A 23,979-nucleotide genomic window follows, 5' to 3' on the forward strand; every position below is an offset into this window, starting at 1 on the left:
CCTCTCACCTAGATCTCAGATATTGAAGTCCTCAAATGATGGTTTAAAGACCCCAAGATGCAGAGAATCCTCCAGCAAGTGATCTGTGCCCCATGCTACAGATGAAGGTGAAAAACCTCCAGGGCCTCTGCCAATCTACTCTGGAGGAAAATTGGTTCCTGACCCCAAATATGGCGATCAGCTGAACCCTGAGCATGAGGGCAAGACTCACCAGCCAGACACCCAGAAAAAAGTTCTCTATAGCAACTCCTATCATCCCACTAATGGCCTATTTACCACTGATACTGAAAGGTCACTTAGTTGCCAAGATCATGTTATCCCATCAAACCATCCAGAGTTTTAGTTGGCCACCGTCATGCTGCCCTCGTCCGGCCATCGCTGTGTGGCGCTTTCTGTAGGTGGTGATGCTGATAAATGTGATTGTAGAAGTTGGAGTATGAGTTTAGAACGCTGCGTAACCCTTATCTATTACACGGATGCAGGAGAGAATCCAGTTTTCATGTGCACTTCGTACAGGGGACAATAGTAAAACTCTCCAAAACAAAGTGGGTTGGGGCAGAAGGAAACCAACTGTTAATGAGTTTTAGGTATTGAGTGGGCACATCCTGGCGCTTTCTGGGAGAAGGAGCTTTGCCATTAGCTAAATGTGGCAGAGGGCTGTTGACTTGTGTAGACTTTCTGTTCAGAACCTTGCTGGTGACCGATTCTTTGCACTGTACAAGTATGTGCCCGCCTATCAATTTGTGTGTGCTTTCCCTTCTCAGTCGCTGGTTCAGTCCAGGAAGGCGGGAATTACCTCCGCAATGGCCACGAGAACGTCTCTTAAGGACGAGGAGCTGGTAAGTAGAGTTTCAGTTCCCCAGGGCTTGTTGTAAATAAAGGAACGGGGGCTCGGTTCTGTGAACGTTCAGATGGTGCTCCGCGTATCCAGTGAGCACTGCAGGACTCAGTGTAGATGCAAAGCAGCTGAATTACTTGGGTTCTTTAAACTTGTGGCGCATACACTGTAGCATTTAGGGGTCTCTTCATGAGCGAAGGGCTTCTGAGTGCAAGTTTCTTCTGTAGGGTCCCATTACGCACAGACCTGCCTGCTTGGCTCTCAGAACGGCATTCGTTGTGGCTCGTTCCAAGTAACTGCAAAACTGATTTTAAAAGGGTGTTTTCTGCACGTCATTTCTGCTCGGTCCTGGGGTTAGCATGCTTGGCTGCCTCTGCCTGCCTAAGTGCTGAGGATTTCATCTTGGCCGTTTCTCTTTCGTTCAAGAAGAGTGATCCACTCCCGTAGGAACAGCCCCGTCAGCCCTAGATCAAGCTCTCCTGCTGAGCAGGGCAAGTGAGCAGCATTCCAGCTGCAGACATGGCTTCCCGTGTGCTCTTGTATTGCAGAAATCGCATGTCTACAAGAAGACCCTGCAAGCCTTAATTTACCCGATCTCCAGCACAACCCCTCACAATTTTGAGGTGTGGACAGCGACGACGCCCACGTACTGCTACGAGTGTGAAGGGCTCTTGTGGGGCATTGCCCGGCAGGGCATGCGCTGCACCGAGTGTGGGGTCAAGTGTCACGAGAAGTGCCAAGACCTGCTCAACGCCGACTGCTTACAGAGTGAGTGGGGTTCCCCTGTCACCCTTGGAGCGTGGGGTGGGCGGGACAGGGCAGGGGAGGGCACTGGGAAAGAGCCGTTTCCCAGCAAGTCCTTCATCTCCCCCCGGCTGAGCTGACGGTGGGGTTGGATTCGCGCTATTCGGAGGACGGGGGGAGCGTCTCTCCTTCTATTACAATGACAGCCTGTGTGCTGAAATAACTGGGACTTGCAGCTTGTGCTCTGTGCTGGGGCTGTTCTGCCCGTCACCACTGCCTGCTTCCAGGAGGGGGGAGAGAGGTGGACTCGACGCCGGTATCCCATAGCAATAGGGCTATGCTAGGATCTCTCTAGACGTAGGCGCTGTATCCCATGTCAGAGGCTAGGGACACCATCCCTGCCCATTCTGGCTAGTAGATCCTCCTGGAACTTCTTTTGTTCTTTTTGGAGCCCCGTCATAGTTTGGGCCTTTCCACCATCTCCTGGCAGAGTTCCGCAGGTTTTGTTTTGTTTTAAATCTGCTGCCTGTAAACTTCATTGGGTGAGCTCCTTGAGTTATATTGGTGAAGGAATAAATAACATTTCCTTAGTCTATTTTTCCATGTAGTTCATGGTTTTCTGTATCTCTAACATATCCCTCCACCCTTAGTCATTTCTTCTACAAGCTGAAAAGTCCCCGTCTTGTTAATCTCTCCTCACATGGAAGCTGTTTTTACCCCTCATCTCTTCTGTTGCCCTTTCTGTACCTTTTCCAAATCCAGTAGATCTTTTCTCAGATGGGGTGACGAGATCTGTGCGCGTTATTGAAGATGTGGGCATGCCATGACTTTATATAGAGGCAATAGGAGATTTTTTTTGTCTTCTCTATTCCTTTCCTAACGATTCCCAATGTTGTTAGTTTTTTGGATTGTCACTGCACATTGAGCAGATGTTTTCAGAGAGCTATCCACAGTGATTCCAAGGTCTCATTCTTGAGTGGTGACCGCTATTTTCAGCCCCATCATTTTTGTACGTACAGTTGGGATTATATTTTTCCATGTGCATGACTGGATTTATCAGCACTGAATTCTATCGGCCCTTGTGTTGCCCAGGCCCCCAGTTTTGTGAGATCCCTTTGTAACTCTTCGCAATTGGCTTTGGACTTGACTATTTTGAGTAGTTTTGTATCTGCACATTTTGCCACCTCCCTGTTCACCCCTTTTCGGAGAATATTTGTGAGAAGTTTAACAGCAGAGGTCCAAATGCAGGTTTTCCCCCCTCTGTTGTGAGTGGCGTGCCCGGCAATGTTTTCATGATGCTCTAACGATCTGCCAGTTAACTTGATCACCCTGCCTTCTCCAAAGGGAAAGCTGGGAGCAGCACAGACTCCAGTGCAGTTAAGGCAGGTGCTTTAAGCAGATCTCAAATATAAAATCCAGGGGTTCAAACATGGGGGGGGGGGATGTTACTCACTTCCCTTGGGCCACCTCATATCAAAGTCGAAGGCTGTCTCCCCGCCCTGCGTGTGGGACGTGGGGGGTGAGTAGCAGTGTGTACCTAAGTGCGGTGCTGGACCTGCCCTTGTGAGCACTGCAAGCACAAGCTGAAATGCTCCTAGGTTCTCTGGAGTCCAGTAGCTCCGGTGGGGGAAGGACCAGCCTGGCCCCGCCCACACTCAGCCCCAGAACTCCTGCTGTAGGTGTTCTGGGGGCAGAGTGTTGCTGCCCTGGAGTGCCCGTTCGGGCCATGCCACTGCCTCCCTCCTCAGTGCCCTGGGGCAGGGAGGCTCCAGCCGGCTCGTGCCATGGCCACTTCGCTCTCCGCGGGATGCAGGGGCTCATGTGCTCTTCCCCTCCATGGTGGGGGCAGGGCTGTGGGTGGGTCAGGATCCTACCTCCATTAGCCCCAGCTGCCCATGCCTAGTTTGCATTAATGTTGCCCTATTTGAAGGAGCTAGGACCTCTTTGTGTTGCCCCTCGCAGGGTCCAAACAGGGTAGTTGCAGTACAGGACTCTGAGTAGAATTCACACCCCGGTGTTCTGAGCTGGGGGGCAGTGTAGACAGACCCAACATGTGTGGTACTTCCATGAATGCGACTGTGCGGGGAGCGGTGGCCAAGGGCAGCGAGCTGGAAATCAGCAGACATTTAGGTGGGGAGTAAAATTACTATGTTTAGCAAGGACCCATGTGGAGAAGTCACGTGGATTCCGTGGATTTTGTTTAAAGGTCACTGGCCCAGGGTAGACCTGGCTGATGGGCAAACCGGAGAGTGGACGTGGAATTCCTGTGCCCTAGTGCGGACGATAGGAGGAGAATTCAAGGTGTTGAACATAATATCAAGAAGAGGAGGGGACAGACAGGAGAAGCTGCAGAGAAAGTGGAGTGGTGGTGATGTGGCATAGTGTTTAGCTGTATGGTTGAGATTAGGACACAGGTACGAGGGCTGAAAAGTCTCCCATGAAAAGGCTTGCTCATGAGTTTCTCAGTATCCCGTGCTTTTGGCCAACATTAGATAGGGTATAGGCTGAGGTTGAGGAATGAGCGAAGGTCCTAGCTGGTTTACTAATCGCTACTCCTAATAGAGATTCCTGGAGGAAAAGCAAGAATTGAGATGAAATAAATTTGAGGCTTTGAACGTTCACAGCTGTGTTAAGCTCAGATGTGTGAGGCTTTCTTTTAGCAGGAATGTGTCTTCTGACAGTTTGAGAGCAGGCACTTCAAATGTAGTTCTACCTAATTCCACATAGATCTACAGGATGAAGTTACACAAGTAAAATGGATTTGTAGTGAGCAGGGTCACGAAACAAATTCTGTTCTTTGGATGCTACCTTGAGGTTTTGTTCCTTTTGAGCCAGAAACTCCTGTACCTGCTTAATGAAGCAAGACATGTTGGACTGATGCTCACAAACCAGAAAGGTATTGAGGTTTTGTGGATCCGTGGTTCTCAACTCGTTTCAGTCCCCGGACTACCAGGCCAATCAAAAAATTTTCATGAACCACCTCCCGCACATGTAGCACAGGACGAACGACACAGAAACCACTCAGCATAATGGCGGCAGCTACACCGATGCTCAGACTCAGATGGAAGTTACTGGCAACACAATGCGGTTGCGTCCTAGGTGACGCTATGGGTGACGTGACGTGTGCTCGTGAACACGGCGTAAAACAGCCTAACGGTGGTGCCTGTGCACGCTGTGTGACTTTGGACAATATTCCTGTGGACCACAGAAAAAGTCCATGGACCACCAGTTGAGAACCACAGTGGTAGTGCTTAGGTACGATGGGACCTTATTGCACGTTATACAAACACTGGCAGGAATAGTATCTGCACTGAAGGCTGTATTGCCTCAGAACAGACATAAAAGTCAAGGAGAGGGAAAATATCCACGTGCATAAAGTTTTGATGTATAGCTAAGCTTTCAACAAATATTTTTGCAGCCTATCCATAATAGATTGACTCCTACAAGAAATCAGCCATAGAAAGTGAGGAGCAGCATTTTTTGAGGATCTGTTCATGGAAGGGTTTCCATGCATAGGATCCCTGGATCTTAAGTTCACCTGCAAGTTCTTCAGAGAGCTTTCACTTCAAGACTGGAAGCCAATTAAGATTTGTGTGAGGAGGAAACTTTTGCTTATTAGACTCTGCACACATCCCCTCAAGCTGGCTCTGAAATTGGATTGTCCCGTATGTTGGATACATTTAGTTACAATTATTTCATTTCCATGCTGAGCAGTGATAAAGCAGCAGAACGGTGCCGCGCTCGTTTGCTCCCAGTATTCTGTTTTTGGAATTATTTGCGCAGAATGAGTAAGAATATCCTTACTGTACAGGGCCGTGTCTATTTTAAGTGCTGAGACCGAATCATTTCTTAGCGTTCTCCTCCTACTGAACAGCTGCCTTCTGTACCACCGATTCTGCCTTCTTGAAACGCTCCATTAAACGGCTGGGGCTGTTCTGCTGCGCTTTGCTAATAGCTGTGATGATCCTGGCTCCAGTGGAGTTCGGTTCCCTTCTGCATCGACACCTAGAGAGAGCGTTGGGGAAGTCCAAAACCATTTGCAAGACCCTGAGCATCTCAAGGCCTTTGTACTGTGCCATTAGTTCACTGGGAGAGAGGGTATTCTTACACAGACGCCTTGAAACTACCTTAAAACAGCCTTAAAAATGGGAAGATCAAAGGCTCATGTTATCATTTGCAAGAGCTCTCCATCTTCACACATCTAACGGGGTGGGATTGCCACTGGTGCTGTTGCTTATATAATCAATACCCTTTCATTGACTTGTTGGGGAAACCATAGTGGCATTGCAACAGCAAGCAGACCTTATAGTTAAGAAACTGTCCAGGGTTTATAGAAAATGCTGTGTGGTCACTGAATTCCCCCCCCCCCCCCCCAACTAAAATAAAATGCAGTAGCAGAATGCTTCTCAGCATGCCATGCCACTCTGAAGCACAAGAAGACACACGACTTTTCTGCAGCTGGCATATAAATATCTTGCGACTCTGGCTACAGCATTGCCAGTCGAACACCTATTCTTACTGTCAGGTGACTTTGTAAACAAGAAGCAGGCAGCATTCTTCTCTGCAAATGTGAACAAACTGGAATGTCCGAGCAATTGGCAGCATAAGAAGTAGGACAGAGTGGACCTGAGTTTTAAGTAGTGTTATTGCTGAATGCAGTTATTTGTTGTACACCGTTCTACACTAGTAAGTTCGACTTGCATAATCAAGAGCTTGCACTACAGTACTTAGAGGGAAGAGCCCTCAGGAGCCATCAAGGCCAACTCCCTGCGCAAAGCACGGCCAACCCCAACCAAATCATCCCAGCCGGAGTTTGGTCAGGCTGGGACTTAAAAACCTCTAGGAATGGAGGTTCCACCTCCTCCCTAGGGAACCCATCCCAGTGCTTCCCCACCCGCCTAGGGAAATTGCTTTTCCTAATATTCACCTCACAACTTGAGCCCATTGCTCCTTGTTCTGCCACCTGCCCCCACTGAGAACAGCCTCTCTCCAGCCTCTTCGGAACCTCCCTGCAGGAAGTTGAAGGCTGCTCTCAAATCCCCCCTCACTCTTCTCTTCTGCAGACTAAACAAACCCAAATCCCTCGGGCTCTCCTCATAGATCATGCAGCCCGTGAATCATTTTTGTTGCCCTCTGCTGGACTCTCTTCAAGGCGTCCATATCGTTTAGGTAATGGGCAGGGGAGGGGCAGAACTGGGCACAATACTCCAGATGTGGCCTCAGTAAAGCCGAATAAAGGGGAGTGATCATGTCTCTAGATCTGCTGGCAATGCTCCTCCTAATGCACCCTAATATGCCATTAGCCTGCTTGGCTACAAGGGCCCCTGTTGACTCATCTCCAGCTTCTCATCCACTAGAATCCCCAGGTCCTTTTCTGCAGAACTGCTACTTAGCCAGTCGGTCCCCAGCCTATAACAATGTTTGGGATTCTTCCCTCCCAAGGGCAGGACTCTGCACTTGTCCTTGTTGAACCTCATCAGATTTTTTGTGGCCCAATCCTCCAATTTGTTTAGGTCATTCTGGACCCTATCCCTGCCCTCCCACGCATCTACTTCTCCTCCTAGCTTAGTGTCATCTGCCAACTTGCTGAGGGTGCAATCCATCCCCTCTTCCAAGTAATTAATAAAGATGTTGAACAAAAATGGCGCTAGAATTGATCCTTGGGGCACTCTGCTAAAAACAGACCACCAGCCAGATACTGAGCCGTTGATCACGAGCCGTTGGGCCCGACAGTCTAGCCAGCTTTCTGTCCATCTTACCGTCCATTTATCCAATCCACTCCCTTAACTTGCTGGCAAGAATATTGTGGGAGACCATATCAAAAGCCTTGCTAAAGTCAAAGTATATCACCTCCATGACTTCCCCACGTCCACAGAGCCAGTTACCACATCATAGAAGCTAATCAGGTTGGTCAGGCAGGACTTGCCCTTGGTGAATCCATGTTGACTGTTCCTGACCACTTCCCCCTCTTCCAAACGCTTCAGAGAGGATTCTTTGAGGCCGTGGTTCGCAACCTTTTTGATACCAGAGCCTGGCAAATCCATTCATAAACTTTTGTCGGACTGGCAACTTTTTACTTGCATATTTATCATGCAAATGATGAATACATGAATATGCAAATAAAATGTTGCCAGTCCACTGAAAGGCCAGCCTGGACAGCCTAGAGGCCCCCCCACAACACCTCCAGCGCCAGCAGCTGACCCCAGAGTCCCCTGCACGCTCCTCCCAGTACCTGCCTCTCCCCCTCGGGGTCCCCCCGTGCCAGCCCCATATCCCAAATGCCCCAGTGCCAGCCTCTTGCCTATTAGAGCTCACCACCACCAGACCCTCCCAATGCCAGCCTCCTGTTTCCAGAGCCCCACTGCACCCAACCCCCCCAAGAGCCTCCTTCTGTCCTAGCCCCCAGTCCCCAATATTAGGCCCATCCCCAGAGCCCCCCAGTGCCAGCCCTACCCTTATATTCCGCCCTACTACGAGCCCAACCTCCAGGGCTGCCCCCTGCAGCAGCTTCCCCCCCCCCCACCTGGCCCTGCGCTGCTTCCCAGCACCAGGTGAGCATTGCTGCTTGTGTCACAGTGGCTCTGGGGCGTGGGCTGGGGTATGCCACCCTGCACCTCCCCTCCTGCCCCGGCTGTTGGGAGAGGCGTGTTCTGGTCTCAAGCCGGGCAGGGCGGGGTCTCCTCCTGGCCACAGAAGAGTGCTTGCCTGCATGGTGGGGGCCACGTGGAGCTTGGCATGCTGCCATGTCAGGCTCTGTGCAGCCCTCCCGCCACGGCGAGCATGGTGTACCCCAGCCCTGCCCCACCAAACCAGCGCGGCCCAGCAGCCAGAGGTCCGTGGCCTGGCTGCAGCCTGGTGTTTGGGGACTGATGCTTTAAGGATCCCCTCCATTATTCTTTTGGGGACTGACGTGAGTCTGACCAGTGTGTAGCTCCCCCGATTCTCCTTTTTCTCTTTTTTAAAGATGGGGACCACATTTGCCTTTTTCCCGTCATCTAGGACCTCCCCCGATCCGCACGAGTTTTCAAAGATAATGGCCAATGGCTCTGCAATCGCATGAGCCAGCTCACTCAGCGCTTGGGTTAGGTGCATTGAAAAATACTGTCTGCATTTTACAGTGCAGATATTTGAAAGAAAACTATTAAATGAGCACTACACACTTTGTATTGTGTTGCAATTGACATCAATATATTTCAGCATGTAGAAAACATCCAAAACTGGTTAAATAGATACTGGTGTTCTAGAAATATTTAATAGCACGATTAATCACAATGGATTTTAATTGCTGGACAGCCCTTTTTTTTTACCATCTTGGTTGTGCTCTTGAATTCCCCCCATTTACCTACATCTCTCCTAAAGTGCATTGCCCAGAATTGGATCCAGTACCCCAGCAGAGCCCTCAAGCAGTGCTGCATATCATGAGACAGTTACATTATGTCCTCCATCCAGCGCTCCTGATTACACAGACCAGAATGATGTTAGTCTCTCTTGCAACTTCAACTCGTTGTTGACTCCTATTCAGTTTCTGATCCACACTAAGCCCCCAGCAGCTTTCTACTGCGACTTCACCAGTTTTCCCCGTTTGTGCTTGCACATTTAATTTTTCCTTCCTAAGTGATGTACTTTGCATTTGTCTTGATTGAATTTCATCTTGTTGATTGGAGACGGGTTCTCCGATTTGTCAGTCGCTTGGCATTCTAATCCGGTCCTGCAGAGTGCTTGCAACCCCTCCCATATTGGCTTCGTGTATACATTGTAGAGGCTGCTACTCTCTCCTTGTCCAGTCTGTTGGTTGCGGTGGTGTTTCCCTTACTTCATGGCTCCAATCTAGCTAGTGCTGACTTGTTATGAGCAGTTAACAGGACCAATCCATTCCTTGGACTGCAGTCTTGGGACCCTCTTTGCTGTCTCCTGGTTGGAGAGCGCTCTTGGGGTTTGGAGATGCGGGGCGGGCCAGGATGCACACGTTGAACGTCTCTTGAGTTTCAGTTAGTAGCTGAATGCCTGTGAAAAAATTTCTCTCATCTTAGCTTGTGATTGGTGCATAAGAGCCAGTCTCCATCCTTTCTGAGGGTCCTTCACCTTTTGAAGGTACTGCCTTCTAAATACTGGTAACTCTCATACCTACAGTATTGTAAGAGGGGATTTTTCAAAGACACGTCGACCTGTGGTAATGTCTGAGACCAGACGAGATTGTCATGATCAGCTCAAAATACCATGTGGGACCTTCCTGCAAGGACACCCCAAATGCTCTTCCTCTAGAGACCCAGGCTCCAAGTCATCCCTCGTCTCTAACGTGCCGTCTGCACTGAAGGTGGGAGTGTGCGTCTCAACTCCAGGAGACACACGTGTTAGCTCTGCTCAAACTGGTGTGCTAAAAATAGCAGGGTGGTAGCTCTGCCTGGTTGCCCAGGCCCCCTACGTATGTGCTCTGATGAACAGTCTAAGCCAACACCTGTGCTCCCCCCAGCTACTCTGGTAGTCTTAGTGCACTAGCTCAGGCAGTGCTAGCTGGGAAGCTCACTGTCAGCTGCGGCGTAGATGGACACGAAGACTGGAGAAGAAGCAATCAGAGGCTGACATGGGTACCAGTGGCCAAACTCACCAAGAACCCGAGATGCAACCTAGCAGAGGAATTGACGTCTCCTTTGGAGACTTTGGAACACCCCACCCAGCAGCAGGGCTGCACCCTTTGAAGGCGGTGTGCTCCCCTTCCTGACTGACCTGTGCAGTGTCACTCTTACCCAGTAGTAACCCCTCTCCCATGGTCAGAAAGTGGGCCTCAAGGTGCCATCTGCAGTGAGATGTCACTGGCTCTGGACCAGCCTTGGCCAGGATCCTTGCAGTGTGGAGGACTGTTGCTGCACAGGTCGAAGTCACCTTCCTGGCACGAAGGAAGACAAGTAGCAGTGTCATTAGCGAGGCCCTCCATGTCTGAGTCAGGTGTTGCCCTTTGCAAGTAGCTTGAGGTTACAACCAAGGGACTGCAGCAAATGCTTCTGTCCCCTCCCAAAGAGTCATTCTCATCATTAGGGTAGAGAGGAACACCAGTGCCAGTGACTGATTTTGAGTCATTCCACTACCTCTGGGTTGTGAGCTGTAAACAGAGCCTCATAATACTTTCCTGGGAAACAGCCACTCTCTTCTTCAAAGTACAGTAAAGATCAGAATGATCAGACTCTGTTTGTTGGGGAAGTGTCGGCGTGGTTTCTGTAAAGGGAAGTCATGCCAAACCAGTCTACTAGAATTCCTTGAGTAAGTCGACAACCATATGGACAAAAGGGGCATGTCTACACTAGGAAACCATAATAACTCCCAAAATAACAATCAAAATAGTGTACCCTCATTGTGGGGAAGCCTTGAAATTACGCACTCCCTTGACTTAGAGCCCCAAGATGCCCTGGGGAGTAATTCGTTTGAATTACACTAGATTTGCGTACATGTAGACCTGGTCTTAGATGCCAAAACTTGGCAAATTTGTACTAGTGTTGGGCTGTTCAGGGCATTGCTTTCACTTGCCTCTCTGGTCTCAGGCTTTCTGCATGTTTTGCAGTATTGCTGTCTTAGCTAGCCAAACCAGACTCGTAGTAGACAGAGTGGCAGGGAAAGGACGAAATAAGATCATAGAATCATAGAACTGGAAGAGACCTCAGAAGGTCATCAAGTCCAGCCACCTGCTCTAGGCAGGACCTGTTCCAACTAAATCAATCCGGCCAGGGCTTTGTCAAGCCGAGACTTAAACACCTCTAGGGATGGAGACTCCACTACTTCCCTAGGGAACCCATCCCAGTGCTTCACCACCCTCCTGGTGAAATAGTTTTTCCTAATATCCAACCTGGACCTCTCCCACCACAACTTGAGCCCATTGCTCCTTGTTCTGCCATCTGTCACTACTGAGAACAGCCTCTCTCCATCCTCTTTGGAACCTCCCTTCAGGAAGTTGAAGGCTGCTATCAAATCCCCCTTCACTCTTCGCTTCTGCAGACTAAACAGACCCAAGTCCCTCAGCCTCTCCTCATAAGTCATATGCTCCAGCCCCCTAATCATTTTGGTTTCCCTCCGCTGGACCCTCTCCAATGCGTCCACATCCTTTTTGTAGTGGGGGGCCCAGAATTGGACACACTACTTCAGATGCGGCCTCACCAAAGCCGAATAAAGGAGAATGATGACATCTCTGGATCTGCTGGCAATGCTCCTCTTAATGCAACCTAATATGCCATTAGCCTTCTTGGCTACAAGGGCACACTGTTGACTCATATGTAGCTTCTCATCCACTGTAACCCCCTGGTCCTTTTCTGTAGAACTACTACTTAACCGGTTGGTCCCCAGCTTGTAACTATGCTTGGGATTCTTCCGTCCCAAGTGCAGGACTCTACACTTGTCCTTGTTGAACCTCATCAGATTTCTTGTGGCCCAATCCTCCAGTTTGTCTAAGTCATTCTGTACCCTATCTCTGCCCTTAAGCGTATCTACCTCTCCACCCAGCTTAGTGTCATCTGCAAACTTGCTGAGGGTGCAATCCATCCCCTCATCCAGATCATTAATAAAGATATTGAACAAAACCGGTCCTAGAACCGAACCTTGGGGCACTCCGCTAGAAACCGACCGCCATCCTGACATCGAGCCATTGATCACTACCCGCTGGGCCTGGCCTTCTAGCCATCTTTCTATCCATCTTACCGTCCATTTATCCAATCCACAATCCCTTAACTTGCTGGCAAGAATATCGCGGGAGACTGTATCAAAAGCCTTGCTAAAATCAAGGTATATAACATCCACTGACTTCCCCATGTCCACCGAGCCAGTTACCTCATCATAGAAGCTAATCGGATTGGTCAGGCACGACTTGCCCTTTGTGAATCCATGCTGACTATTCCTAATCACTTTCCTCCCATCCAAGTGCCTCAATATGGATTCCTTAAGGATCCCTTCCATGATTTTTCCAGGAACCGAGGTAAGACTGACCAGCCTATAGTTCCCTGGATCATCCTTCTTCCCTTTTTTGAAGATGGGCACTACATTTGCCTTTTTCCAGTCATCCGGGATTTCTCCCGATCTCCACGACTTTTCAAAGATAATAGCCAAAGGCTCCACAATGACATTTGCCAACTCTCTCAGTACCCTCGGATGCACTAAGTCCGGACCCATGGATTTATGTACGTTTAGCTTTTCTAAATAGTTCCTAACCTGTTCTTTACCCACCACGGGCTGTCCATCTTCATCCCATCTTGCGTCACTTGGCGCAGAAGTCTAGGAGCCGACCTTGTCCGTGAATACAGAGGCAAAAAAAGCATTGAGTACTTCAGCTTTCCCCACATCATCTGTCACTAGGTTACCTCCTTCATCCATTAGGGGCCGCACACCCTCTCTGATCACCTTCTTCTTGTTAACAAGCCTGTAGAAACCTTTCTTGTTATCCTTCACATCCTTAGCCAGTCGCAATTCCATTTGCGCTTTCGCCTTCCTGATAACCCCCCAGCATTCTCGAGCTATACCTTTAAACTCCTCCCTGGTCATTTGTCCAAGTTTCCACTCTTTGTAAGCTTCCTTTTTGTGCTTAAGTTCACCAAGGATTTCCCCGGTAAGCCAGTCCGGTCTCCTACCATGTTTGCCTCTCTTGCTACGCGTCGGGATGGTTTCTTTCTGTGCCTTCAATAAGGCTTCTTTAAAATACTGCCAGCTGTCCTGGACTCCTTTCCCCTTCATGTTAACATCCCAGGGGATTCTGCCCATCAGATCTCGGAGGGCGTCAAAATCTGCTTTTTTGAAGTCCAAGGTGTGTATTTTATTACTCTCTTTTATTCCTTTGGTCAGGATCCTGAAATCTACCATCTCATGATCACTGCTTCCCAGGTTGTCACCCACCTCCACTTCCCCTATTAGTTCCTCGCTGTTTATGAGCAGAAGGTCAAGCTGCGCACGGCCCCTGGTCGGATCCTTCAGCACCTGTGTCAAGAAGTTATCCCCAACATTCTCCAAAAACTTCCTGGATTGCCTGTGTCCTGCCGTATAGGTTTCCCAGCAGATGTCAGGATGTTTAAAGTCCCCCACAAGAACCAGGGCCTGCGATCTGGAAGCTTCGCTCAGTTGTCCGAAGAAAGCCTCATCTACCTCATCCACCTGATTCGGTGGCCTGTAGCAGACACCAACCACAACATCACTGCTGTTGTTTGCTCCTTTAAACTTAACCCATAGGCTCTCAACAGGTTTTTCTCCCTCTTTATACTGGAGTTCAGAGCAAGATGGGAAAGGAAAGGGTTCACGGGCAGAGGGGTGGGGGTAGAGAGATCTCAACATCTCACATCCCAAGTAGTTGTTCGAGTTCCGTCGGAGCAGGTGGAAGTGGCCATGTCATCTAGGTCCCACTGTTTGGCCCGGTCAGAGCATCCCTGTGTTAGGATGAGCAAAGCCCAGTAGTGTTATGGTAGATCCTGGGGCCCAGGAGTTCCTGGCATTGTTTAACCCATTTTCCTTCTTCTCTCTTTCTCCTTTTCTAAAGGACTCCAAAAGGTAGTGATGGACAAAAACAGCCCCACCCCTTCATTATTTTGCCACCAATTAGGCTTTACTTCCAACACACTGATTTTGGTTTGCGGCTTGTCCATTCCCACGACTTTTCCTGTTTGCAAGGCATGATCTTAACACAGAGCTTGAATTATCCCAGGAGGCCATCTTGTTTGGACTAATTCAGTCTGTCTCCCTTGTGCACTGTTCCCCACCAATATTGGTGGTTGTTAGTGTGACAGGACGTTTGACTGTCACTCACTCTTCACATTGCAACGCCCAGTGTTGATAAAGTTGTAGTCCACAGTATCACAGTCTCTCTTCTCTGATTTTGTTTTTAATATAATAAACTTGAGCCCAGGCATCCTTATTGTCATTTCCTTATTTCCTCACTGTTTGTTTGCACGTTGTTGGTAACTGTTGCAAACCTTGCTGTCCACAGGAGCAGCAGAGAAGAGCTCTAAACACGGAGCGGAGGATAGGACCCAGAACATTATCATGGCCATGAAGGACCGCATGAAGATTCGAGAACGGAACAAGCCAGAAATATTTGACTTGATCAGAGATGTTTTTTGCGAGAGCAAATTAACGCATGCTCAGCAAATGAAGACCGTGAAACAGAGCGTGCTTGATGGCACCTCCAAATGGTCTGCGAAAATCACTATCACCGGTAAGCTGAAACTAGACAAATTCAAGTTGGAAATAAGATGTACATTTTAGCAGGGAATAACCGTTGGGAAAAACGTACCTAAGGTGATGGTGGATTTTCCATCACAGACCACTTTTCAGTCAGAACTGGATGTTTTTCTAATAGCTCTACCCTAGGAATTGTCTGGGTACAGTTATGAGTCTGTTATGCTCAAGTTGAGACAAGATGATCACAAAGGTTGCTGCTGCCCTTAGAATCTGTGGCTGTTAGGCCACGTCTCCACTTACCAGAGGATTGATGCTTTGCCAATCAATCTTCCAGGGTTTGATTTAGTGGGTCTAGTAAAGACCCTCTAAATCATATGCCGAGGGCACCACTGTTGTAAGGAGTAAGTGACCGAGAATTTAATCAGAGGGTTCGGATGGGGGCCCAAAACCCCTACCAAATCAATTCCAGACACCCTTCTTAAGCAACCAGCTTTATTCAGGAATGCATTCCAGGGCAAAAATCTTCAGGATACTCAGGAAAACTTTCTGCAACTGCCCAAGCAAAAGGCAAGGTCTTTTCTACTACCTTCCATGGTAATTACCCCTTTTTCACTGACCACTTACAATTGCATGCATATACAGGTCATGCCCCTTTGCACCAAATTCCCTCCAATCATTATTTGTCCCCTCACAGTACCTTTGCAGGCCTTACAACAGGTTCAAACCAGTTTCACCTATCCCCTTCTTTTGTGTACCTGTGTCCAAGCACGTACCTCTTTACAAAGACCAGACTTAACATCCAGGTCACACAGAGGTCATACTGACAACAAATTAAGTTTATCCTTCATTAGGAAAGTCGATGGAAGAGTTGCTCCAGTTGACCGTCTGCTCTGGGGCTGCCCCAGATAATTAATGCAAGGTACATCAACTCCAGCTATACCATTCATGTACCTGGAGTTGCATACCTTGCATCGATTTTCTCCACCAGTGTAGACCTGGCATGAGTGTTATACAGAGAGGCTATCATAGGTGAGTATTCTTGTTTCTGAAGGGAGTAGTGCATTGATCTTTTCCATGCTGTTACATGCACACATCTTGTAGCACTGCAGGCTTATAGCAAAATTTTTTTTTTTTTTCTCCACAGTGGTTTGTGCTCAGGGTCTGCAGGCCAAGGACAAAACTGGATCCAGTGATCCGTATGTGACAGTGCAAGTTGGCAAAACGAAGAAGAGAACTAAAACCATTTTTGGTAATCTGAACCCTGTTTGGGAGGAGAAATTCCACTTGTAAGTGGTCGCTGAATATCTGCCCCAGTGCTGACCCATGTATATTGTCTGCATTTCTGCACAAGCGTCCTTCTAGTCATGTCTGTGTGTTGTGTGTTCCTATTTTACATTCTGTGTGCTGGTAGCACAGTCTGTACAGTGATATATATTGTACTGTACAAAAATGTGCACCTCCATTTTGCCTCCACTTCTTGTTCAGTAGGTTATAGATTCTGTATCTGCTCATGGCAATATTTGTATAGAAAGTTGTTATTCAGACATCTCCAGAGAGGGAGGAAGAACCTTAATTGTTGAAGACCTATGTGCCTCCTTTATAATGAACGTACTTTTAAATGCTGCAGGAAGGTAGCAGTAAAATCCATATGGGAAAAGCCCCCGCCATTCCCCTCCGTGTTCCTCCCTGCTGTGGTGTTTGAACTGGCTCGTTAGCTCGCTGGAGAGCAGCTTGTCACAGATTTTTAAGGCAGCTCGCTCCCTAACATGCCGTGGAAATGAAATAATGATAACTCGAGGGATAATCTGTTTACAACATTATCAACCTATTTGGGCCTAAATTTAAAAGTGAGGCTGGAGGTGCAGTTGCTTAGATGGCAAACAAGCCCCCCAGGCTGTCAGTGAGCCCAGGATGTGGTTATCGAGCTAATAAGAAGCACCCTCAAGTTAGTTACGCTCGTTTTAATTAAATGTAAAAGCAGAAAGCTTCTGAAAACTGAGTAGATTTGGAATATTCTGGATCTTATTTTTTTTAACGTAAAGTCTCTTTTTCCTTCCCACTACTCTTCTCTTTTTTCTCTCTCCTGCTCTTCGTTCCTGCTTTCTCCCATTCCTTCCTGCTCTCTGCACAATGAAATGTGCGTTTCAAAACTGAGTTTGTGAACCCAATCTTGTGTTTACCATGCATAAGGACAACAGAAAGATGATTTTATTTAAACATTATTAACCCAAGTTCAAGCTGTTGCCTGCAAATTATGAAGTCCCTTCCGTCGTTGTAATAACTCTAGAATCAATATAACAATAAATCCGCCTGTGTTTATATTTGTGTGGGTGCCACTGAAATCTTAATTTACGGCACAAAGTAGTTACCATGGTATTTACAAGTATGTTCCAGTCTAATTGTAGGGAATATAACAAATACAGTGGCAAAGAGAACACAATGTGATGAATTTCAGTGTTTTAATTGTGCCGCTGTGCAAGCTTTCTGGAGACGTTCATGATTCAGACAGCAGCATGAAATTGGATCTTAGTGTAAACAGTCGTTTTAGAATGGCAGGGACACAGCACCACGAAGAGTGAGGTGTTAAGAGCCGAGGACTGTGCGATTTAAAGATACTGAGGGTTAAGGAAGGTGGTACAGGCCGCCTTCAGCATCAGGGTGTTCAGAGGTGCTGCCCCTCACCATGCCACGGATAAAAGAGCCATTTTGAATTGCCTAGGACACCACAGTCTTTCCTCAGAGATTTAGATCAATTGCTGCCTATGGTTGGGGCGTACGACCAAATGCCGACTTTTCCCAGCATCCCCAACCAGAGGGCCTAGCCGTTGAACGCGTGCTGCGCAGTTAGACTGACAGTGCTCAGCCCTGAGAAATCTCTCGCCCACGGAAGCTCATCCAGAGAAAAATAATCCTTTTAAATAAAGAAATGACTTGCAGACAAAGTGAGGGGCACCTGGCACCTGTTGTGCACTAGGCGAGATTCAGTTTCTGTCTTCAGAACTTGTGGTCCCCAAGGCGGACAGGTGGAACCAGCAGCAGGGTCAGGTCTGTGGGTTGGTAGTTCTGCTGTCACTGGTTTTTGTTTTCTGTTTGGCCTATTGCATGGACTCTATCCAGTGATTACTAGCTGGCTGACTTCTCAAAGGTGTCTCCTGTCGACAGAAGCACACTTTTGTCTTTTCCAGGGTGCATTACAAAGCCTGGTGTCTAAGCGAGAGAGAGGTTAGTTATTGTATCATTCTTGGTAGCCCTTGGTGTGACGTAAGGTGGTGTTTATACAATTGAATGCCTTAGGGTGCTTTTTTCAGCTATTGCTACAATCCAATTCCTGAAGGAACTGTTGAGAAACTTAGTGGTCAATGCTGTTTGGAAGGGCTTGCCTATACGCACCAGTGCCGCTTTGTCCCTGGAGCACTTAATGTGGATGCCGCCGATGTCGTTAGTAGAGCTGCTGCTGCAGGCAGTGGTAACCCACCTCCACGAGGGGTGGGAGCAGCCCTCTCCGGTGTGGTGCGGTTATACAGGTGTAAGTGGATCGTGTAGGCCAAGCCTAAGAATGGAGCAGCTGTTCCACGTATGATTTTCTTGCAGTGTTAGTCAGGGGAGACCAGGCACATAAAGGTAAACGCATTGGGTAAAAGGTGACCCCCCTCCTTTCCTGTAGGTTTCGTTTCTCGGACAAAAGAACCCATGGTCCAGCCTGGAAGGAACCATGTTTCCAAGGAGAAAATGTTGAGATCTTTTTGAGTCTACGTTCCTGAATCAGTGCTGTGTAGAGTCCCCATTGCATTCCCAGAGCAGAACTCGGTTAGACCATCACTTGCCTGCATTACCCAGGGTTAGCGTTTAGATGAACGACTTCTTCTCCAAGTGCACTTACAGCGAGGTGAGGAAGCTGTTGGATAGAGCAGTCAGTAGGCACTTCTTGCTGCCTGCGGAAACCTCTAACTGCCTCCCAATCCACTCAACGTCCCGAGGAAGTTACTAGGAATGAAACCAAGTGAGTTTCACAGACATTTAATAACCTTTTATTGAAATTTCAACATCTTTAACATTTTGAGTCTGATTTCTTCATTCTGCACAGTTGCATTTGATTGCAGATATCTGGGATTTGGCTTGTTTGTGTGTGTAGTGCCTGACAGAAAGCAGCCAGTATCCTGACAGGGATCTGTGGCCACTGCCACACAATGCATAGGCTTTATTGAACTGTCCTGTATGACTTTAAGATGGGTTTGCTAGATTCTATCCTTTGTTAGAGTCTATAAAGTTGGTATTTTCTATTCAGTTGTTTTTTGGAAGGGCTGATGCAGGCAGTTATGTTCTATTCATGTTCTCATGTACTCATGTTCTATCACTCATGTACTGAAATTACAGATCTAGGGTATAGGAGAAATTAACTTGTCAGTAAGGAGCAACATTTTTTCTTAAAGGCCAAGCCCTGTGCTTGCTTAAAGCATTGATTATTGGCATTTGCAAGTGTTTGGCGAAGGACTCAGTGTCTTGTGGCGGAGAAGACTGGAAGCTGCCCCATGTACAACCAGGCAGTGTTGCATCTCCTTGACACAATGCAAATCAGTCTTTTTAAAATACCTTCCCATGGAAACAGCTTTGTGCTCCCCAGCTGGGTCGGCCACTGAATGGCAGGTGTGAAATCATTCTGTCTGGAACAGATTACATTGTCACTGGCACTCGGCAAAGTGTGTTGATTCCTTCCCTGCAGAAGGGTCTGGAGGTTAGAATCACGTCCCTTCAGCAGAAACCAATATTCTAATTGGACATGCACAGCCGCAAATGATACGCTTTCTTCTGTGACTGCTTCTGAAGTGGCACCATTACATAGCTAACTACTGTGGTGTCCCCCTCCCCTTCCGCTGGGCTCCTTAATTGCCCCTCAGCAGCCTCGCCTATTGATTATCGTGCTCGGCACCGCTCAGTCATCCCTGCAGTTACGTGGGCTTGTTCCTCGGAGTCCCCTACTTAAATTGCCCCTTCCAAGACAATGGCATCTGATGCCTGCCTCTCTTCGGCCACATCACAACGACCTTTCCAGTCATGCCGCCTCGTCCCCGTGCCTGGATCCTAGTTGGATGAAGGCTTTGAAACCTGTAGGAAAGCAGAATCATGTTCTGTCTACACTGCAATTTGACATCGGCAGCTAGCCCAGGCCAGCTTACTCTAGCAGAGGGGCTGTTTGATTGCAGGTAGGCGCTCGCTTGCAGCCCAGCCTCTGGACCCTCTCACCTACATGGGTTCAAGAGTGCAGGATCCATCATGCTGCCCAATGTCTGCACCCCTGTTGCATACCAGCTTGGCCTGAGTCCCGTGAACCCGAGTCGGCTGCTGCGAGCCAGCCATGGGATTTGAATTGCCGTGTAGACATATCCATAGCATCTCAGCTCAGTGACCCATATGACTTTGGATTTGTACATGGAGCTGCTGCCTTGCAGCAGGGCTGAGGAGAAAGCTGGGATAATGTAGTTGGAGATGAAGAGGCTGTGAGCACGGCTTCTGCCTTCTGCTCATCAAAGAAGTTCATGATTTGTTTGTGTAATCAGTGTCACAGGGCCGGGTAACAGAAAAGAAAGGGTTGTATGTGTCTCCCTAAAACAAACAAATTTAATATGGATAGGAACAAAAGACCTGGTTTTTTTCATTGTGTTAGGGTAATTATCTGTCAAGGAAATCTTGCCAAATCTCGGCTTTTATTCCATGGTTGTCATCCTTGATCTCTCAGCTGCTTTTATTGTGTCTTCCTCTCTGTGTTCTCCTAGCTCTTACGCCATTCTTTTCCCATCCCTTTGGATAGTTTCTCTGCCGCCTCCTCTCACAATCCATGGGGATTGCACAAGGCTCTTTCTTTTGCTACCTTCGCTGTGCTTTTTCTTAGGCCATGCCTTCACTTGTGCCAGATATCGATCTTCTGGCCTTCGATTGAGTGGATCTAGTTAAGACACGCTAAATTGAATGATGAGAGCAGCTCTGATTGGTGCCAGTACTCCTGCAGTTGCGAGGCATGTTTTACACAGCTGGAGTTGTGAACTTGAACCGTGTAGACCTGGCCATCACGTGATCTCCTCTGCTCTGTGCAATTGCCATCTTCACACTGATGTACACCATGGCCTCTCCACCCTAACCTGTATGTGTCTGTGTGTGCTTAGCTGGCCTCTCGTTTTAAACTTAACGTGGCCAAGAATGCTGGTTATTCTTCCCATCGCAGTAGGTGGCACACGTATTCTTCCTTCCCCAGATCTATTAGTGCAGTGGTTCCCAACCCTTTTTATACTGGAGACCGGCAAACCCATTCACAAACTTTTTGGCTGACGGGCAACATTTTATTTGCATATTCATTATGCAAATAATAAATATGCAAATATTATCAATTAACAGTATTAAAAGCCCCAGCCCCAAGAGCCAGCCCTAACTCCTAGAGTCCCTCACCCCTCCACTAGTGCCCAGCATCAGCCATTGACACCAGAGGCCCCAGAGTCTACTGCACCCCAACCTCCCCAATACCAGCCTCTCGCCCTCAGAGTCCCCTATTGCCAGCCCTCTGCCCCAAACACCTCAGTGCCAGCCTCCTGTTTCCAGAGCCCCACTGCACCCAGCCTCCCCAGGCTCCGTCTTGCCAGCTCTGTTGCAATATTAGCCCTGTCCCCAGTGCCAGCCCTGCCCCCCTACTCCCTCTACTATTAGTGCCCCCCCCCAAGCTCTCCCAGTGCCAGCTCTCCATCCTGGATGTCAGAGTGCCCCTCAGTGTCAGCCCCCCCTCCACTTCTTAGAGCCCCCCCTCACCTAACCATGCCGCTGCCTCCGAGCCACCAGCTGAGCGCAGAGGACTTCCCTGTGCAGCAGGAGAGCTGTGCGGAGCCGGCAGCCTGCCAGGCCCCTGCTGAGTGCTCCATCAGCTGGGCTCCACATACCGCTTGGTCTCTGCTGAGCGCAGCTGCAGCGCTTGGTCAGGACCAAGCACTGCATGGAGCTCGGTGGCCACGTTGCTCAGTAGAAGCCCAGCTGCTATGGCGCTCAGCTGGTGTCAAGCGCCACGTGGAGCCTGGCTGCCGTGGCAGCTGGGCCTCTTGTGAGTGCTACCTCAGCCATGCTCCATGCGGCGCTGGGCCCTGGCCGAGCACTGCACCTGCCCATCACACGGCCCCGCCAGCTGTGTCGGGTCGACGGTGAGGCTGCCCCTGTTGGAACAGCCTCACTGCGGCCCCAGCTTCAGCTGCAGCACTCTCCATTACCCGTTGGGCCACTCGCCCAGCTGCTGTGTGGGAACTGCAGTGGGCAGGCTCTTGAGCTGCTGGGCCGTGGCCTGGCAGTGTGCTGCAGCCTGGCAGGCAGGGTCCATGGCCCGCTGCTGGTCCGCAGACTCCCGGTTGGGAACCACTGTGTAGTGGGATGGCTTGGATTTGGTTCTCTCAGCCTGCTCACTTGGGCTGTTTCCAGACCCTCCTGCTTTCTCCCCAGAACCTCTCTGAGTAAAACTCGTCTGTTTCTCCACATCATTACCGGTCATAGACCGGTCAGTTTAACGTCTGTCCCAGGGAAGATAATGGAGCAGGTAATTAAGGAAATCATATGCAAACACTTGGAAGGTAATAAAGTGATAGGGAATAGCCAGCATGGGTTTGTGAAGAACAAATCATGCCAAACTAATCTGATAGCTTTCTTTGATAAGATAACGAGCCTTGTGGATAAGGGAGAAGCGGTGGATGTCATATACCTAGACTTTAGTAAGGCATTTGATACTGTCTCGCATGATATTCTTATTGATAAACTAGGCAAATATAACTTAGATAGGGCCACGATAAGGTGGGTGCATAATTGGCTGGATAACCGTAGTCAGAGAGTTGTTGTTAACCGTTCTAAATCCTGCTGGAAAGGGATAACAAGTGGAGTTCCTCAAGGGTCTGTTTTGGGACCCGTACTGTTCAATATCTTCATCAATGATGTAGATATTGGGATAGAGAGTACGCTTATTAAGTTTGCAGATGATACCAAACTGGGTGGGGTTGCAACTTCTTTGGAGGATAGGGACATAATTCAAAATGACCGTAGCAAGTTAGAGAAATGGTCAGAGGTAAACAGGATGAGGTTTAATAAAGAGAAATGCAAAGTGCTCCACTTAGGAAGGAACAATCAGTTCCATACATACAAGATGGGAAGCGACTGTCTAGGAAGGAGCATGGCGGAAAGGGATCTAGGGGTCATAGTGGACCACAAGTTGAATATGAGTCAACAGTGTGATGCTGTTGCAAAAAAAGCAAATATGATTCTAGGTTGTATCAACAGGTGTGTTGTAAGCAAAACTCGTGAAGTCATTCTGCCGCTCTACTCTGCACTAGTTAGGCCTCAGCTGGAGTACTGTGTCCAGTTCTGGGCGCCACATTTCAAGAAAGATGTGGAGAAATTGGAAAGGGTACAGAGAAGAGCAACAAGAATGATTAAAGGTCTAGAGAACATGACCTATGAAGCCAGGCTTCATGAACTGGGCTTGTTTAGTTTGGAAAAAAGAAAATTAAGGGGGGACATGATAGCGGTTTTCAAATATCTAAAAGGGTGTCACAAGGAGGAAGGCGAAAATTTGTTCCTCTTGGTTTCTGAGGACAGGACAAGGAGTAATGGGCTTAAAGTGCAGCAAGGGAGGTTTAGATTGGACATTAGGAAAAAATTCCTAACTGTCAGGGTGGTCAAATATTGGAATAAATTGCCAAGGGAGGTGGTGGAATCTCCCTCTCTGGAGATATTTAAGAACAGGTTAGATAGACGTCTGTCAGGGATGGTGTAGACGGAGCTTGGTCCTGCCTTGAGGGCGGGGGGCTGGACTCGATGACCTCTCGAGGTCCCTTCCAGTCCTGTTATTCTATGATTACAACCCCTCATCACCTCAGATCTCAGCTTCTGGTCTTTAGACGACCACTTCGCTTCCCTCCAATCCATTAAAAACTCCTGCAAAGAGCCTGCTGCCCGGCTTATCTGCTCTGTCTAACGTCCTCTTCTGCCCCCTGCAGTCTGCCTCAGTGCCCATCTCTGTCATCCACTTCCCTTCCACGTTCTCCCATGCCCCCTCCTATGCGCGGGGAACTCGCCCTGAGTTAGCCTGTAATGCTGGTCCCCTGTTCTCCTTCCTATCTCTCCTCCAAAGCCACTTCCACCATGATTCCTACAGGAACCCCCCTAGCACCAAATCGCTGTATACATTTTGGTGGGCACTTTGGATATTTAACTGTGCTTAGCTGGCCTATTTGAAACTGTAC

The 23,979-nt window shown here is 48.5% G+C and overlaps 1 protein-coding gene across 7 annotated transcripts in view; it reads left to right on the forward strand.

Annotated features, from left to right (window-relative positions):
• UNC13B (unc-13 homolog B) overlaps window positions 1–23,979 on the forward strand; it is a 341,091-nt gene that overhangs the window by 215,444 nt on the left and 101,668 nt on the right. For all 7 annotated transcript variants that reach the window (XM_075932833.1, XM_075932834.1, XM_075932838.1 and 4 more), the window contains 4 exons: window positions 765–839; window positions 1,387–1,606; window positions 14,529–14,756; window positions 15,867–16,008. In XM_075932833.1, coding sequence (XP_075788948.1) covers window positions 765–839; window positions 1,387–1,606; window positions 14,529–14,756; window positions 15,867–16,008 — 665 coding nt within the window. The remainder of the gene's footprint in view (window positions 1–764; window positions 840–1,386; window positions 1,607–14,528; window positions 14,757–15,866; window positions 16,009–23,979) is intronic.

This window comes from Pelodiscus sinensis, chromosome 6 (assembly GCF_049634645.1).
Source record: "Pelodiscus sinensis isolate JC-2024 chromosome 6, ASM4963464v1, whole genome shotgun sequence".
In the NCBI taxonomy this organism is placed as follows: Eukaryota; Metazoa; Chordata; order Testudines; family Trionychidae; genus Pelodiscus; species Pelodiscus sinensis.